At 39.0% G+C, this 20,008-nt stretch overlaps 1 protein-coding gene across 1 annotated transcript in view; it reads right to left on the bottom strand.

Moving 5' to 3' along the window:
* The window catches only part of hmcn1 (hemicentin 1), an 80,129-nt gene that overhangs the window by 51,387 nt on the left and 8,734 nt on the right, over positions 1-20,008 (bottom strand). The window contains exons 2-10 of the mRNA XM_027290030.1: positions 11,815-11,885; positions 9,156-9,314; positions 8,951-9,073; positions 7,631-7,802; positions 6,890-6,996; positions 3,070-3,190; positions 2,680-2,943; positions 2,417-2,561; positions 1,527-1,648 (exon numbers count right to left, since the gene is read on the bottom strand). Of these exons, the coding sequence (XP_027145831.1) occupies positions 1,527-1,648; positions 2,417-2,561; positions 2,680-2,943; positions 3,070-3,190; positions 6,890-6,996; positions 7,631-7,802; positions 8,951-9,073; positions 9,156-9,314; positions 11,815-11,885 (1,284 nt within the window). The remainder of the gene's footprint in view (positions 1-1,526; positions 1,649-2,416; positions 2,562-2,679; positions 2,944-3,069; positions 3,191-6,889; positions 6,997-7,630; positions 7,803-8,950; positions 9,074-9,155; positions 9,315-11,814; positions 11,886-20,008) is intronic.

The raw sequence follows: 20,008 nt of genomic DNA on the forward strand, positions 1-20,008 counted from the left end.
CATGATTGCTGTGAAGCATGTATTACAACATCTGTTAGGGTCAAATTTTCCATAAAGCTACATTAATTCTGCCATCATGCAGGTTCTCTGCATGGGATCCACAGCAAGAGAACCCTATAAAATTTAACCCACACCAACCCTATGTTCACAAGTAGTGAAAGTGTGTGTGTAAACCTACTGGGCATGACATAAACTAATCCATGTTGCTGCATCAGGGTAGTTTTTGTCTTTATACAATATGAATGTGTTCTTCAATGGTCCAATTTAGGAAGATCGATTGGCAGAATACTATATAATACTAGATAGGGCCTTTTACATTTTACATCAATCTGAGTTGGATTTTTGAGCTTCTCATGTGTTTTCAATCTACAGCCTCTCATTACTAGATGCAGTCTGGATTTAGTTTTTCTTGTCTAAAATAATGTCAATAATGTGTTGTTAATAGTTTTTAATTAATAAAATAACTTTTGCTGTAGTGTACATGTCAATGGGCAGACCATGCAGTTTTGAAGAGTAGGGCCACACCAGCATCTAATCGGACCAAGGTGACATTTGTTGGTATGTTTACATGCTGTTTAATGTGTGTGCTGATTGGCTAGCCTGCAAACTGAAGTTAGCAGTGCACTCCTCCATGGAGAATGTTTGTTTGGTTGCTTATTCAACATACCAAGGTCCAGGACAAGATGTGTTAATTTTTTGAAGTAAGATAAGAAGGAAACTTTAGCAGGAAAGCTGATGTGGTTGAAATTCAAAGTCTGTGCCTCTTGTGTTGTAGCAGGCTGCTTGCTCTGCCTATGATGAAAGACTGAATTTACTGCTTTATGCAAGATTTGATTGGCTTTATCTAAAAAAAGTGATTATCCGTAGACAGATGGAATTTGAATTCATGTAAAACTAGCAATATTTCTAATTAGTCTTTTTGTTCTCTGAATGGAGGGCAAAAGATATACAGAGCTAATATGTAGACTGTGTAAAAAAATGCAATTTAATTTCAGTTGGACTTTAAATTGCTTGCTGCCCTGCAAGTAGATCCATCACACACCAATTACACTTGATGTAATGCGTGCCAGCCCATAAGCATTCCTGTCTGACAGCCCTGGCTCATTACACGCAGTGATGGAGGGTAGCTCACCATGAGATAAACTACAACATTACAGTCCACTGACAAAAGTGGATGCTGTCTATGAGTCTTTCTAACATGTTGTAATTGGCCCATGTGTTTGTATGTGTAATGAAAAGTAGTGAAAAAACTTTTCCTGGTATGGTATTAGTAAAGTGCACTTTTTTGATACATAATTTGTCTCAATTTCTGCAAAGTCCCTTTACGTCAGTTGATTTATGTTAAGAATATGGTTACCAATTTCACACTACGCAACAGAGTTGATTTGTCCTGACAGAGTTTAGATGTTCTAAAGACATATGTATTTTATATGTCTGTTTCCATCTATGACTTTAATGGTCTATTGCATTAAGAGAAAACTACAAAATAATTTACCTGTTCCTGTGACAGGGTGAATGAGTCTTACCTGATACATCCAGGAAGGTGCGAGCTCTTCCTGTCCCAGCACTGTTGATAGCAATACACTCGTAGTAGCCCTCATCCTTTAGTGTTACCTCAGGTATCTCCCATGATGCATTGTCAGACTCACTAAGATCAAAAGAAAGAGTGTTCAATACCTTTATCTTCACTATTTGTTAAAAATAATGCACTCCACTCGATCGAGTCCACTCAATCTGCTACTAGCTCATCCCTTGATCTGGTGAAAATCCAACTGGATTTTGTATAGAGATGGAAATAGAATATGGGAGTATTAACCTCCTTCAAAAGAGTTAGAAGTATCGAATGTTTTTTATCCATTCTGTTTGTCTTTCTGCCTGCTGGTAGATTTTCATTAAATGTGGAACCAATAGTCAGTGGCCAAAGAGGTAACTGGTATGGTATGGTATTCTCAGAACCATCCAACTTTGTAGATCTGTGAGAAAGCAGAGGAGGCAAATCCTTTATCACTGGCCCAACAGCATAGTGCATCTGTAAAGCTTATTTTCAGTTTAAACATGACTGTGTGGCTGATTTTTTCCAAACCCTGGTAAGGTAGTAGAAAGGCAACACATAAAGCTGCTGAACAAATACAGTTCTGACAAGCCACAATCTGAAATGCTTAAAAGGTTGGAAATAGGACATGGATAAAATGCCCTTATGGTGAAAGTATATCATGTGGAACAGGCATATACAGACAATGTTGGCAGATGTATAGTTTATAGCATGTTTTCCTTTTGATATCTGACTTTGGGACTTCAGGTTCTAAGGAAAGACGGTGTTGTGTATGCTGTACAGACTGTAAACAACTTTGAGGAAAATGTGTGATTTGGGCTAGTTAAATAAAACTGACTCGATTTTTAAACAGTCTCTGTTCACCTGAAGAGTTGATCCACCCCAAGTCGTCTCCCATCCCTGCTGAAGCGCAGAGTGAAGGGTATCAGGCTGTCTACCTGGCATCTGACAGCCCCTCTCTGGAGGTAGTAACCATGAGTTGTGGCTGCCATCAGCACCTTTGGGGCATCTAAAAGTGAGATGAATGAAATCAAAGAAAACAAAGTTAATTACTCAGCAGATAATCAAATTACTCATTAATCCCTCAGATCACCATCTAAATATTTGTGACAACCTGCATCACTGACCAGGTATAATGCTGGAGAATGAAACGCTGGAGACTCTCTGGAACAGGAAACCATCCAGGTCATATCCTGTCACCCTCAGGAAAAAGGCCTCGTTGGGTGGAATGAACTCTGTGATGTTCCAGAGGCCGTATGGTTTGCGCTCAGGGTAGTACCGGATGGGCAAGGTTTTGATCACTTCGCCCGTGATTGACAGAAGCTCTAGCCTGTCAGCACGAGCAGGAGGTGAAAGCCCAGTGGTGTTCAGAAGGATGTGGGTGGGAATACCTGGAAAGCACATACTATATATTTTTCTGTCCCAAAGCTACAAGGTGTAAGTGAACACAACAGGTGAAAGCAAAGACAGACAGCAGCTTTTTTTTTTTACAATTTGGTATGGTTGACCTCACTGACCTTGAACTGGCCGACTGGAGGCCTTTTTGAAGTCCAGGGTGGGCTTTCTGGAAAATCCAGCTCGGAAATCAATAGTACTGAGACCTGAGATACGGACTGAGTGTCTTCCTTCACTGGAGGTCTGTATCAAAGAGAGGGGACATTTTCATAGATTTTAAGATATGAATGTCCAGGACTCTGGTCTGGTAATGTGACTCATATATGCTGTTAAATCAGTATTTATATAAAACAAGCACTTTTCACAACCACATCTTTATTTACTTATTTTAATTTTATTTTTTACTGTTTCTTTCTGATCAATTAGAAGTTTGGCCCAAACTGATTTGGTCAAAAAAACGTGACTAACACTCAAAGGTGAAAAGTTTTGTATAATTCAGGAAAACAAAAGAATAGTTGTCAAAGGCAGTACTGAGTGGCCTAAATGACAGACACAGACACATTGGGACTGTTGTGTAACATCCTTTTGTATGCCAACCACCCCTGCATGTATAGACAAGCCTCTCTAAGTAATTCACGGCTGACTGTCGAATATTTCACACCAGAGCTTATAAAGCATCCACAATTCAGAGATGACCCAATCAGTCTGACATTCACACTTTAATTACAGAAACACGACCACTATAATCAAAGAGTGGCTAATGGCTCATGTGGTCTTCATCATGTGGAGGTCTTTTGAAGATTTCAGAGACACAGAGACAGAGTAATTACAATGAAACATAGGTTGGTGAGAGGTGGAAACTCCTCACCTTAGGTAAAACACACTGAAGGTGTCACAGACACTGACTCACGATGCAGAGTGAGGCATGCAAACCTAAACTGTCATTTGCAATTGCCTGAAATGAAAGAGAATATGTGAGTCTACTGTATTTTACAATTACTGAGTTCTACATGACGCAAACTTAAATTCCCAGTGAAAAGAAACCAGGACAGTGCAGTGCACATCAGCAGACAGATGACAAACCTCGAGGTGAAATGGCTCCAACAAAGAGGAACATCAAGACAAAGGGAATACGACACAGTCTTAAATTCCTGCCATCATGAAAAACAATACACGCCACGGTCATCAAACCTGCCCAAACAGTCACCATGGAATTATCCCGGGTCTTTAGCTGGTTGTAAATGAGGTGATAATTCAGAGAGAGGTACTTTAAAGGTCATGCTCTTACCAAAGATAGTCCCTGTCATTAAAGCTATTCATTTCCCGATTACACACCCACCCAGACCAGATACACCCCTCACTCAGCTGAATCAGCTCTTGTGTGGCTGGAGTGAGATAACTGAGACAGATGTATTATTTTTAGATTATCTAGAACACATGCAAAGAGAAACGTGTTTAAGATCTCATTATTGATGGCTTGATTTGCAAAGAAAATGGAACTATACGCGCTATTATGAAGTGACATTAACAGATTGCTCAAAAACCCTTCGTTAAATCTTACCTTTCTACACACACATACATACAGAGTGTGACAGGATATTACTGTAATACAATTGTACATTTAGCGTTATTAAAGCTCAACTCAACATTTTAGAGTGCACAAATGGAGGAGATTCTCACTAATGGAATCAACATTTCTTTTTAAATTCTGACAGATGTGCAAAGGCTTCAGTTGCATCCTGACCAAAGATGAAGAGCAATCAGTTACTGGTGAAGTATTATTATGGTGTTACCATTTGACTGACATCTTTGACATTATTTCTTCTATACTAATCGCCAGTACAGTATTTGCAAAAGGATTACATTTAGGGCAAAGTAAATGTAAGGTAGCGAAATTATAGGCAAAACTGAAGAAGCAGGGGGTTATAGTGAGGCAAGCCTATCATCTACTCGACACCACAAGATCCAATTAAAGGCAGATTAAAAGGGACAAAATTCCTTTTCACACAAAATCTATGGTCTGGATTTTACACTGTGGTGTCACGCGCCATTAGCCTTACTGAAACCCAGCATGGCTGAACAGTGAAATCCCCCAAAAGAATTTATCCACATTTCTTTCGATGTCCTGGGAAACACATCAACAGATGAGAGGGAGATATTTTTAGCCTGCAAGTTAGATAGAGTGGTCTTGGGGACTGAGATTGGAAAAGGCTATGTCCAAAATATACTTGGACTAAAGCGAGAGAACAGAAGATCCTCCTGTGCTTGGAGTAAATGTGTTTAGATGAAGATGCACAAGGAAACGAGATGAAAAAAGAGATTCATGAAGAAAGATGAAGACAGGGCAGGAAAGCAGAATGAGAGCCACACACAGGACAGAAATTAGACAGGAGGATGTAATTTCTCTATTTTATGTCTGTTTGATTTCCCTCATCACTTCTATGAGCACTGTCCATGAAACAGGTCCCCACATTAGCTGGCAAAGAAAGTAAAGATTTTAATCAAAGCCTTCTGATATGATGTTAAGTTGATGTTAAACAGAACACAGAACTATTCATCGATGAGCATCTTTTAATCCTAAAGTTTCATTCAATAACTGATTGTAATGAAGCCAAAAATCCAATATAAACAATCAATCAAAAGTTAAAAAAGGTCTGCCAGAGGTAACGCAACATATTGGAGAGTCTTTTAGAGTCTCTATCACACAGGAGGAAAAAGACAGCCAGCAATAGTACAGTTAGAAATGTTCAGCTCCTGCCAGTTTTTCTGTGTGAGCAGAAAAAGGACTCCTTACACTGGTGTTTAGTGACAGACCACAACATGAGATTAACCTGTAGGTTAAGTGCAGACACAGCTGGAAAGGCCATGTTTTATCTTATACAGTAAATCAACATCGGTCCAAAAGCAAAAATGCATTACTGGCTGAAGGTTCGCTCCACTTCCATGTTCCTTTTTTGTGGTAACTCTACATCTATACAAATCAGTGCATGCAATCTAATCTCTGAATACAACAGTTCTCCTATAATGTCCAAAATATCATCACTGCCTACTGAGAGACGTTAAAAAGCATGACAAGAAGAGGCACGATAAGAAAAGGACACTATAGTTATACTGACAGACATATTCTTTGTATGTGATGAGAACCAAATGCCATATGTTGTCAAAAAATAAAAAAAGCATAGAAGTGCCAAAACAGATAATGGGAAATCCAATCCTCCATACATGCATCCTCATCCACTGCATATTTCCTTGAAAGGAAAGATGACACAGTTTTTCATCAAATCTTTTCCCCTTCAAATCAAATAAGCACTAACACATAACACAGCTATGCAGAGATGAGGGAAAGTGTCCCAGCAGGAGTCTACAGAGAATACAGGGGCCATCGAGGCCCCTTCAACAAATCAGTCAGGTAAAAATGCTTGTCATTTCCCAACATCTGGCATTGACAGTACAGGCAGTCAAATGTGTGACCTTTTTGCATTACTTCAACAGCAGGGTGCTAACAGTTCCAACTCTTTGAGGAAAAACACAACAGCAGTGGTACCCCATACAAAAATGTAGCAGGTTGCGTTGACAGCAGTGGCCTTGAACCTGCTTTATCTTCATCTACCAGGACTGTCTTAAAAATCATCTCAATGCCCTAATGTGTCTTTCTGATCATGTTTTTTATTTGCTCACAGATGCTTTCACCAGACATCATGCATGTTAAATTGATTACAGATCACTGTACCTCAAATGCTGATATATTACTGCAGTAATTCAACTTAAGAACATTCTTCAAGGGCAGTGCTCCCCCCTGGGGTGTGAGTTGTGACCTCATTCCAAGGTTACACTACTGAACTATTTGCACTAAGTCTTTTTAAAAGAGAGCACAGCTCTGGAAATTGTTAGGAGAAGCCTGAAATTTTACAGACATTCCCAGGTAACGAAGGAAATGTTTACCTTGATAGACCACATCCCAGGCTGTGGGTCCTTGATGTTGACAACTTTGGCAGAGTTGGGAATGTGCAGGAGCTCGGTGAGGCCATCATTCTTTCCCACAAGTTTCCCTGGAGGCCAAACATGAAAACAGAGGCAATTATTCATCTTTTCTGCAGCTCTGATGAATACAAATGAATTCTTGCCACATGGCTGCAAGTTAGTTAGTTGTCAAAATATAAAAGTGTAGGACACCATCCAACCCAGTCCCATGATGGACTGAAAAAAGTTTTTTTTTTGCTGTATTCTACCTGGTCTCTGCACTGTATAGCAGCTAAAAAGTAAAAATTCCTCCTCTTCTTCAAACTTTTCAGATATGACTGTGGAACTATAATCCAACATCTAGAAAAAGTTCCTGCTCTTTGATTTAGAGAGAGTGACACCAAAACGTAAAGAAAGTTTAAGTGATTTTCTCACGTGGCTTAGAAAGGTGTTGGGCGACCACAAGCAGCTGTTTTCATGCACCTTGACGTAGACTTTTTTAGTATGAACGGCTGGAACAATGGAAGATCACTTTTCCAAAAGATATTTATTCCCTCATTTTGTGTTTTGTATGTGGTTGGGAGCACTGTATTACATGTCAGTTTTAAATCTCCCATAGATGTTCAGATGGGTTGAGACCTAATGTCTATGAAGACACTAACATATGAATTTTCATACTTATCAAACCACTGTATATGTTTGTTTATGTGTCTTAACACTTACCCTGTGGGTTTCTTATCTCAATCTTGGGTGCTGGGCCACTGAGGGCCACAGTGACTTCCTTGAGGCTGGGGTCAAAGGGCATTTGCCAAGTGTTGCTGACCCCACTGAAGTGATCAGTAGACAGCAGGTGGACTTTGGATGACTGCACGGTTTCCTCCACCCATTTTAGAACCTACAGCGATTGAAAGGCAATGGGAAGAATGTCTCTATGATGGAATACAACCTAGATAAGGTACTTTGATAAAATAACATTGATAAAGTAAGTTAAGTTATTAATTTAAACATGAAATTAACCAACTAACATACACACATATTTACCCCCTCAGCTGCATGCAAGGTCATTCCCTTAACATGTGCCAGCTTTCATTAGGAAGTTTCTCACATTCCCCCATATCCTGCCCCCATTTTTCCCCCGTCCCTATGGAGAAGTCAGCAGCTACTGTGTGAGACCCCAACCCTGACACTATTTAACTAAGAATGTGTAAACGAGCAAGCATTTGAGATATGAAAGTAATATAGTGCATTTGTTTTAAAAAAATCTCAGGCTGGTGCACAGAGAAAATAAATCATGAAATGAAATTTAAATGCAACAAAATGTACAATTCTTGATTGTATTCTTCTTCTGTTCCTGGAAGCCATAAAAAAAAATTGTATAACAATATGTCATAATCAATTAAAATCTCTTTAGTTTAAGCACTGAAAAAACAGACCAAACGATGGCTAAGTTATTTGATACCAGTGTTTCTCAAAACTAGTTACAAAACTACATTTCTAATTTACTTCATTGCTTCCTTTGTAATATTCCCTTGTGGCACAGGCTGTAAAAGGAGTGTTGCAGGTGATCCATCTTACTAAAAAAGAAGGACAAAGAGCAGAGGGCTTTCGTGCAGTCCTCTTAGAAAATGGTTTAAAATCCAGAATCCATTCCTCCAAGGCAAGGACTCTTATCTTGCAGCAATAAAATAGCAATACTTTCAAACTTGAAGCTTTGACTCACTGCCCAGTCCAAAATTGTTGATTCACATTTCTTGGAAAAGTTAAAAAAGCCCTACAGTATGCATCAATCAATGAAATGTTTCCTGCACATTTGATGTGGAGTCCAGGCTTAAATGTGGGCACAGCAAGACACGAGAGAGGCTGTAAAACCTTCTACTGTCACTGAATTTATACAGCACCACAGTACAACCATGACCAAGCTGGAAAGATTTAATTACTGTGACCAAAGCATGTGTTTCGAAAAAAAAAACATTCAAACTAAATTTAAACTTGTTTTTGCAAAGAAAAACTCAGCTCTGAATTTCTGTTCAGGAATGCACTTACCTCATTGACCTGTTTCTTGTCTAGGTGAAAGACCTGCCCAGAGCTCGTGGAGGCGATCTCCTCGTAAGCCTTATAGCCAATATGAGTCCTATCATCACAGTCCCCTGTCAGCACAAACACCACCTACATACACAAACATGAAAATGTGATATGTTTACGTCTAAACCTGTATACAATATACAGTATATTACACTAATATCCAAACCTGTGACTGTTTCTGCTGAATGAGCTGCAGGACTTCATGAGTTAGCTTGTAATCCTTGGAACGGGCATCTGTGAAGACATAGATAAAGGATCCCGGCAAGGAAATCTCCAAGGCAATTTTAATGGCACCAATGCTCATCTCTGGACAATCGCCACCTCCCTGAGAAACAGAAGGATCTCATCAGCAAATAGTGAGTGTGTACACACATATGTGTGAGTTTGTAAGCCACCAACACAGCAAATATGTTGGTCATAGTATGGAGTCTAATGCAATACACTGACACTTTATTACATAGACCTGTATAATCTAATGAAATTTAATACAACATCCCTGCTGCAATGATGCTCATGATGTTCTGTTTTTGGTGATGTTGAAAATGTATAAATTTAATTATGTATCTGCTGTTGAGGCAGCACTGTGGTTCAGCCCTGTTGCCTCACAGCAAGGAGGTTTTTGGTTCAAACTCGGCTGGGACCTTCTTGTGTGGAGTTGTTTAGCACGTTCTCCCTGTGTCTGCATGGATTCTCTCCGGGTACTCCAGTTAACTCCCACAGTCCAAGGAAATGCAGTTTAATGGATGACTCTAACTTGCCCATAGGTGTGAATGTGGCTGTGACTGGTTGTTTGTCTCTATGTCTTAGCCCTGAGATGAGTTGGCAACTTGTCCAGGGTGTACCTCGCCTCTTGCCCAATATCAGCTGGGGTTGGCTCTAGCCCCCACCAACCCTGATGAGGACAAGCAGTTATGAATGAATGAAAAATGAATGAATGAATGAATGTTGAAGTCAGAGTTAGGACCAGTGTGTAGCATTTAGTGACATATTAGCTGTGTAGCTGTTGATTGTAACCCTCTTATCTCACCCTTTCTTTCCACAAAACATGCAAAAAATGTGAAAGGCCCCATCTAGAGTTGGTGTTTAGTTTGTCTCTTCTGGGATAAACTGAACATAACTAGGAGGTTTAACAAGGTCAACTTCCTGGAAGAGGACCTGCAGCCTCTGTATTCTAAGGTAACAAAAACATTTTTATAGACAGGTAATTATATTCTAATGAAAACATAGTAATGCATATTATATTCATAATATCTACATAGATCCCACTAAATCTGACACATTGGACCCTTTAAAGATAGTGTTCTACTGGACTACACTATGTTGGAAGGTGTTTCCATTTTTTTGTCAATAAAATTATAATGGAAAAAATATGAACACAATGATAACACATATATCTGAAATAACAACTATGACAGTGTCAACAAAAACTATACAGATTTTATGGCAGAACAATTTTCAAGCAGCACCTGAGAAAGTCATTCTTATCAAAAGGACATAAATAGCACTAACATTATTATGTAATCTTTCTGAGAAATTGTCAATATCTAATAAACTTTGTAGCTTTTAAAGATACGCAACTAAAAGTAGACAAAGGAGGACGAAAACAATCTCATTCCAACTAAACTGACAGAAGCAACAGTTAAAAAATGTGTGACAGGCTGTAAAAATGTTAGTGTTCAGTCTGTCTTTGTCATCCACTATTCTTTCTGTTTTGTTGGTGGGGTCAAAGGCAAATATCCTCTGTAGCTTTCCAACAGACATATTTCTGTGTGTCTGAGGGGTTCAATAGCTGGCTATGATGCATCACCCCCAAGAGCAACATCTGGAATGGAGTGACCCATGATTTTAGGCCAGAGGGGGCGGAAGATGAATCCTCTGTCTCTCCTGAACCCTTTGGCCAAAAGTCTACTCCCCCATTCCCTGAATGCCACCAACACTAGGCCTGATAACCTCTCTGTGCACTTTTAATGTTGCCTAACATCTTTACCTTTAGACATAATGACATGTCAGAAGAATGACAATTTCAAGAAAAATGTTAATTCCAAAGAGTATATTTTCCATGTTTTTGGGCCAAAACCTCTTCAGGGGTTGTTCAGGTGAAGAGGTGAGGGGAGGAAAAACAGTCAGGAATTAAACAGGGAGAGGAAACACGCTCGCACAGCACATTATCAGTAGCACATGCCAAGGATGCACAGACGCGTTCCAAAAAAGTTTTCTTCAAAGGACAGACCTCTGAATACTACTTTCTGTACGTCTCTGTCTATGTCTGTCCATCTCTGTCGCCCTTAGACATGAAAAGTGCCAGTTTGGATTTTTTCTGCTTTGTTCAAATACAAACAGGATCTCTGTACAACTTCCCTTCTCTCTCCAAGTGATTAGACAAAAATTCAAACTTGGCAGAAGTCTGTTTAACTTCCTAGCCATTGTATGTTTGTGTTTATACATTTGTTTGTAATGGGGCAGGAAGGCAAATAAACATGTGATGAAAAAGAATTTTTTTTAATTACAAAGGATCAAGATATGACCAATGTTAGATGTGTTGAAGGACATAGCTACATTATGTGGAAGATGAAAATTCATTTAAAATTGGAACAGTAATTGCAAGTCTCTTGTAGACGTAAAGAAAAATAAATGGTCGAACTTTGTTCATCATCCAGTCTACAATGACTGACCAGTCTTGATCTTAATCAGCTAAAAAATGTTCCTACCCAGACGTCTGGTATGAACTCAGTATTATCAAGGCCAGATGACCTTATGCTTCCACTATAGCATCCAGGCTACTGCCGTTGTTTCCTAAGTGTGATGAATGTAAACTTTGAACCCACCTGAACGTACAGCTCTCTTAGCTCATACTGGAACTTCTTGGGGTCCGTTGTGATCGTTACGGGTCCAATCTCTGCAAAAAACAATAGATAGAAGCTCTGTGATTAATGGGGCCACAGGCTGATGTCTGCATCAGATGAATAATTGAAAGAATTTTTGTTTCTTGAACCCCTCTCTTTAGCCAAATATTAGTTTTGGCAGATGTGCACGGATGTGCAGATTAAAATGTCACAATATGAAAAAAACAGGAAAGGAGATATATTTAACTAACAGAGAAAGAGAAGGAAGGAAATGTGAGAAAGATTATGAAAATTGACATACAAGAAATGACAAAGATTCAAATTATAGTCTGAAAATGTTTCACAAAACAGGTCAGGTATAATGATGCTGAAAATGTATAGGTCTGTGCTGATAAGATGCGAGCTCTTAAAGGACATCCAATTCATTATGTCACTGATTTACCAAAGCTGGTATCATCTACATGTCATGAATCTGGTGCAAATGATGAAGTCAATTCTAAAGGGTTAAATAAAGGGTTAAATAAAGAATAAGAGGAGTGAGTTCTGTTAAAATACAGATCATGTGACAGCATTAGTTGAGACGTCAGAACATTCCCAGATTTATTGAAAGCAGTCTAACATAACACTGTTACAATTCAACTCCCATCGGTGGTAAAATGATCTTTGCAAACAAACAGAATAAACTCAAACACAGTAAATATGAAGTATGACAGACCTTCCACTGGATGTTTGTGGTTATAGAGCATATCTACATCTAAAAAACAACACAGTGTATTACCCTGTTTTGTTTTCTCGTATCCTTTCAACTTTTTGCATCGCCTATCCTCTCAGAACACTAGTGCATCAAATTTCCTCTGTCGTTTTCCCCTGTCATAATAATATAATAGTTAATATTGTCCAAATCCAATCCAACTGAACAACATCGATTAATCCACTGATTATTTTCTCAGGCAATTGATTCATAGGTTAATCTGTAAAATATCAGAAAATCCAACTTTATATACAGGGAAAAGTTAAGGTGAAGCCCGCAATGCATTCCTTGTTTTAAGGCTCCTCTGTGATTACAGACAAAAGACTTTTCAGTTCAGGTTTTGTAATGTTCTTGTGTCAATGTCCGCTTGGCCATCAAGTGGCCATCTTTCATTGTACCATAAAAGTAGAGCACAGCCACCACATAGTGACAACAAGCCCTGTGCTCTGTACCTCTGCCAGTGTTGGTAGTCACTGCTGTTTCTCAGCTTACTTTATTCTGTCTGTTAATGAGCTGCTAAGCCCCTTCTTGAGTCAAACTGTGTGACTTCAGCTACTGCAGCTGTGCTGTGGAATGAGCCTGATGAGGGGCTGCAAAAAGTCGACACACACACACACACACACACACGCACGCACACACACACACACACGCACACACACACACACACACGCATACTGCAGTTCTGCATATGCAAGCAGATTGGAAAACAAGGTTCCCCTTGTTTAAGAGAGGGCAATTTCAAAGGATCCATGACTTTGTAAAAGGATACAGTTTGAACTGTTTTACAGTCTTCAACTTTGGCCAGAGTCTAAATAGAGAAATTTTTAGTGGAGTGCTGAGACTACCTATGATTATCACTGAAAACATTCTATTCTTTCTCTTTCTTCGAAACCAGCATCACCTTTTAACCCATTACTTATTGAAAAGCACTCCACAAGCACTTTCAACCTCTATGAAAACATACACAAAGAAGCAAGAAGCTTTTTTCCAAATGACCCAGATTTTGTTTTTGTTGTAAATCCTCAAGGTGGAGTGAAGGAACATTTGCGGCGATCAGAGACACTTTTTAAAACTAACATGGAAATGTGTCTGGCTGCTCTGAACGGAACATAAATCTTGAGCCAAAGTTTTCAGAGATGGAAAAGCTGACATTTCCTTCATTATGGGAGAAGTTCCCATGGCTGTTGTAAGTATTCTTTAGTCTGTTTTGGCTATGGTGCCCCTGAACACAGACACCTTCTTTGCACCAGCACTGTGGAAAACCATAGCTAATGCTCATGACCTCTAAACAGTATGAGATGCCATAAAACCAATTCTTCAAACTCCTTGTGTAATGATCTTTGAGTTTGATATATCATGATAAAGAGAGCACTGCTGTCTATTGTTATTTTCTTCAAATTTGCATCTATCCACATTTAGAAATCAGAGCAAGTTCCTTTTTAAGTTCTAAAGTCTAAACGTTACAAATATTCATGCATGGAGATTTCCCAGTTCCACCAGTCCACTAAAACAGATTGGGGTAAAGTGTGTTGCCCAAGAGCACCTCGTGAATTTGTGGTTAAGGAAAGGGAAATCATCAAACACATTCTTCCTTCAGATCTGGAGAGTCAAACCAATAATTGCTTGCACAGAATATTGTACATTTTTAGGCAAATTGACAAATTAATTTTGAATAACTAATTTACCACAAGAATGTTATAAATAAAACATGTTTAAAGGACACGGGGCGCTAACACACCTTACATGACTACATATGTAAAGGAAATCTTAACACAGTCTTCTGGCTGCACTACAGGAAATAGTTTTAATGTTTTTTTCTGTGATGACAAGAAACACATAAATGACACTGACATGGCCAAGTGAATGAACTCAGAGTGAAAGAATGCTCTAAAGTCTGACAAAGGAACAACAAAGGAGAGAAAATGACCAAAATAAAATGAAGCGCTGCATCTTCATCTTGTTTCTTTAATCTGTTTTGTGAATTGCTGACACAAGTGGACTTGAAATAAACAAACAAAGCTCCATCTTGATGTTCCTACAGCATTCATCCATGATGTTGGCTGTAAAAGCATGCATCTGCAAATCACGTGCAGACTTAAACACTCACAGAAAGTGTAATGGTATGGAACAAACTGGGCAACTGTCCAATGGCAAACTTAGTTTCACCTCTGCTAACGTTCATGCTTAAAGTAATTTGCTGGGAACTCTCACGCATTCACCATGAAGTGAGTTTCTCTTTCCTTTCAAAATCAGCAACAAGGAATTCAAAGGCCAATGCATTGAAAGGTCGCAGCCGTTAACGTGTTCCAAGCAAATAAAGTCAGAATTTTGGCAGCAATGCAGAAGACATGAGAGCTTCACAAGCTGCTACAGATAATTGAAAGAGACAATTGTTCTACGTACTGCTGACATTTCTTCAAAGTTGTAATAATACGATGCGGCAGTTTGGGAAAGTTATGCTCTTTATGTGCTCTATGTTTGCTGCCGGCAACACCTTCTGCTACAGTGGGGAGAATTTATACAGCAGTGGCAGCAATCACATTTACTTACTTCAACATTTGTTTTTGTTTTTTCATTCCTGAAGTCAAAGAGCAGATGACAATTACTCATTACAAAAGCCGATTCACAAAGCTCCAGAAAACTAATGCAAGAACAATACAGACCGACAGAGATCAGAGGAACTCTGAACCTTCTGTTCATCAATACCAGCAGCGACACAAATGCTGTGTTCTTTTTCTAGTTTTACAGGCACTGGTTCATTCATGGTTCAAGATTTTTATTGATGAAATGTGCCCAATTCTTCAAAATCCGGTAAAAGAGATGGTTTTCCCCTGTCCAACAGAATCTGACAGGATACACAACATGTAGCTGCTACAGCACTTAACAGCAGCAGAGGCTATAAACACACACCGCTTTCTGTCATTCTGCTGACTCAGGGTAAAATCTAACAAAATGAGAGTGGCTGTCATCCTGACCGTCAGCTATGGGGCATAATTCACTTAATCGGCCGCACTGAGAAAACACATGTGAAACAGCACACAGTGCAATTAGTGTGCCTCAGTGAGGGAAAGCGTCCAGTGCTATACATACTACATGCACTGGAGCAAGCGTGTTTGCAGATATATGTGAGGTGAGATACGCAAGTCTATTTACACTGTTGATATACAAATGCACACACAAACCCAGACAAATATAATGTAGAAAAAAGTTCATAGTGCTCTGTAATCACCCCAGTATAAGCAGCAGCCATTGCTATGAACACATATGCTATGCAACAAAACTAAAAAGCTCTGAGTACACTGTGTACAAAAAACATTGTATTTTTCTCTTAATTGCCCATGCCGTTTTTCTTCCCTTACATTTTAACTATTAACTTTATTTCCTCCTTTTTTGCTTTCCTTTTTCACAGAGCTCTAAATGCCTAATTAAATTATCTCAAATTGGCCAGCTTTACTCAGACACCAGGGGTGAAATCACCCAGAAAGATTTTCCCAAACAGGAAATTGCAGCCTTGTGAAAGATTAATTCCTGCTTTTTACCAAGTTCATATGTTTTGCCTGTTTGTATGTTTTGAAGAGGAAGTGCTTAGACCCTCACGGGATAATTATCTCCATTTATTTCAAATAAGGTCTTGTTAACTGTCAACATAAATAGATTATATTTTGGCTTGATGCAAACTGACTGTGTTAAGAATCTCTGCTTTTACTCTTTCCTCTGGATTGGATTCAAAGCTTATCAATCACCAGGCTGCAAAATTCATACTCTTGCCTCTGCTTTTCTCTCTTCCTGTTTTGTCCCTTTATTTTTCACTATATGTTTCTTTCTGTCCCTTACTACAGTGCATCCCCATGTGTCTCCCTCTCTTCCCCTTGTTCTTTTTAACTGCATCTTTTACCCTGTTTGACTTCACCAGCTGCCAGCTAATGAATGGGGTTTAGCCCAGAGCCACAGAGCTGACAACAGGCTTGATTTCAAACCACCACATACTGAATTTGTGATGGAAAACTCTCCCCACAACCAACAGTGAGAAAGAGCAGGACCACCACGCACCAAACTCTGCGAGTTGCAGCATTGCACTCACAGCACTCTACTGTTTCATTTCACCCAACGCAATTGGATGTGTCTGTAGACGATGGGCCACAAAACCACATATCTCTATTAATGGCACTCATGCATTCAAGAAGTCACACACAGCACATTTACACAAAAACATACACACTCGAATGTATAGCAAAACCCAAGTGTTGCACATGCCACAGGTATGTAACCCCTTCCAGATGCATGGCCTGATGGGAGTGTGCTCCAGAGACAGATGACAGCTCTAAACCCTTCGCCAGTCATCAATCTGACTTGATAACTAGTGTCAGAGACAAACACAAGTCTATTAAGTTTGTGCCGCACTTATGTATATTTATCATTGTCATTCATGGGGATGTGTGGCTTTGTGGTGTGGCCATTCATGTGAACAAAAAAATAAGGCAACTTTGCAGCAAATTCAAATCTCCTGGTGTGGATGTATGTAAGTATGTATGTATGTATGTATATATGTATGTATGTATATGTTTAAGTCTGTAAATACTTAATACGTGCATATTAATCTGTGGGTGTGTTAAAAGTAATGAGATAATAAAATGCTAAATAAAGGAATGCTGCTGTATCTGTCTTCTATCCTTTCTGTCACTATTGTAGATAGTATAAATATGGTCGTATTAATGACGGATAGATTTTTGAAGAGCTGTTTTGAAGCTCAGAATCTGGTGGCGCTGGCTACCAGCATCTTGGCAGTTCTTCCTCTAATCTAAAAATCAGCAAAGACGTAGATCATCCGTGGACCCGAGGCAGGCTGAATGAAGCATGGATGCTCAAACAAGCCATCTGTAAAGGCACCTGTCAGTCAAACAAAGCGGCCGTGCTGTTATGCATAACTTTAAGCTTTAATATTATGAAAATTCAGTCTCTGTACAGTTGTCATGAATGGGGAAATTAGCTATAGAGATCAAAACAGTTTTTTTGTACCAGGCTGTAAACATGTTTATTTCTGCTGTGAAGTAGGACATTTTAATATGGGGGCTTATGGAGATTGACTTGTTCTGTAGCCAGCCTCAAGTGGATGTTTAAGAAACTGCAGTTTTTGGCAACTCCACATTGGCCTCACTTCACAGCCACAGAGTTTGCTGCTCACTATCCGTTTTTTAGGAAATAAGAAATATCATTCATTGCCAAATATTGTTTAAAAATGAAAGTTAAATACAAAATGCTGAGGCATGTTCTTGATTAGGTGTACTCGGTCTGTTTAGGTTCAAACTTAGAAAATTATATTCTACTGTGGGTGAACAGTTTCTGCCTATGCAGATGCAAACCTCCACCACACTTTTTAATGTCCTCGACAGCAGTGACTCACTAAAGTGATCTGAATAAATAACTATTGTGGTCAACTACATGCAAAATATCTGTCAACACAGGCCATCTGTGTCCTATTATCACTCATGATCTTCATAAACATTATCTAGAAGTCATAAAGGCATAATTGTCAGTACAGCTAAGGAACTGAATGATGATTTCAACTTGTTACTGAATTCCCTTTAATGCTCCATTTATATCTGGTCTGGGAGATGGTGGGGTCAGAGGCATAGTGGACCCAACAAAGATGTCTCCTCTTGAGGATCCATATAAGCATTATCATATGTTGGAATTGAAAGCCTTTAATCTAATTCTTACCACAAGCTCTATATGATGTGTGGATTTGCTGACTTCTACAAAGAAAAACATGAAAGAGAGAGTTGAATGCAATCTGCGGTTGGGTGACCGCCTAGACTTTGTGTCTGAATACCAGCCACAAGAGAAGAATGCAGATAAATAAATATGAAAAGAAGAAGAAGGCAAAATAATTCATTGCCAAGAAACTACTATTTGGTGTCTCTTTGTACTTTACTGACTTCATGAAGACGCCGTTTAGTGTTTGTCATCAACATGTAGGGTCAGCATGTAACAAGAGAAATGATGGGAAAGATATTTTTGCATGTTGGAACATAAAATTCATGCACTATTTGTCCTGGCTGCATGTATCGTAAGAATACTTACTGATTAAAGTTCTCTGAGGCAAATTTGTTATTTTGGGCTACATAAATAAAACCAACTTGGGTAGATATATGTGGTCCTGCACAGGATTCAAAGAAAAGCTCCACAAGGAGGAATGAGTTATAATTTTAAGAGACCCTGTCTGACCCTGTCTTCAAGGTTGACTTTTGACCTTTACAGGTTGTCAACCGTGGTCTTGAACTCTATGATCTGTAAATGGTATGGGCTTGGTAAACAATCCATAAATCATTGTGGAGCACGTAAGTGTGCATTTATATACTATTTCAGAATTAGTATCCTTAGTTTTGTTTTGTTTTTTCTAAACTATTGAGTTTTCTGTAATTTATTTTGCTACATTTTCATTACTTAGCGCTGTTTAAGTTTAGTTTTAGTTTTAGCTCACTGTGCTGTAAATAATTGCACTCGGGATTCTGAATTTTGAGCCAAGTATGCCACGGCACAAAAAAAGCAGATGTTTTACATAACATACACCTCCACATCAACAAATCATGTTGCAGCCTCTCTATACTTTTCTGACCATAGAAGCTTTACCGAAGCCTGACAGTTCGTGCCTGTGGTGTTTACAATGTTTTAACATGCTAGATCAGATATTGTCTCTCTGTCTATCTTTATTTGAATACAACATATGCAGCCAATGTGTTTCAGGTAACCTGGAATTTAGATTTTTTCTTTCTTCCCTCTTCTTTAAAGACACTAACACAGTCTGGTTTGTATTAACATTAGTCCACACAGGGTTCACTTACTTGCAGCTACCGCTTAGGTGGCTTATGTCAATTATTTCAAACATAAACTTTTGCAAGTAACATCGACTGAGACGTCTAAAAGCAAATGACATACATGCAAACAATGTTGTGTAAGATTTTCTGGCTTCCATCAATATTGATTGATAGTGGGGGTGTCTGGGTCAAGCAGTGATAAATCTTCACAACCTGATGATCAACTTAAAAAACAAACACATCATGGCCATAAGTCCTGCTGACCTAACTGAACCCACCTGTAATGTGTTGTGTTGTGCAACATCTCTCTTACCCATAGTGCATCACAACAAATAGGTAAGACAGATGCTCATTTTATTGCCTTGACAACATATTAAGGATGAGAGCAGGGTCAGATAAGAGGATGAAAAAGAGAAAGCTGTGGCTTAAAGAGGGATCAGGTAGTGTTGTCTCAGTTAAGTCTCTAAATGCCGCTCATTTGAAAGGGCAAAAACTGGCACAGACAGCAAACACACAGAGAATTGTTGTGACATTTCAACATATGGTATCCATTGTAGAAATAAAGGCCAAAACCCTGAGACTTGGCTGAGGCTTATTCTATGATTCACCC

The sequence above is a fragment of the Larimichthys crocea genome, chromosome XVII (genome assembly GCF_000972845.2).
Source record: "Larimichthys crocea isolate SSNF chromosome XVII, L_crocea_2.0, whole genome shotgun sequence".
In the NCBI taxonomy this organism is placed as follows: domain Eukaryota; kingdom Metazoa; phylum Chordata; class Actinopteri; family Sciaenidae; genus Larimichthys; species Larimichthys crocea.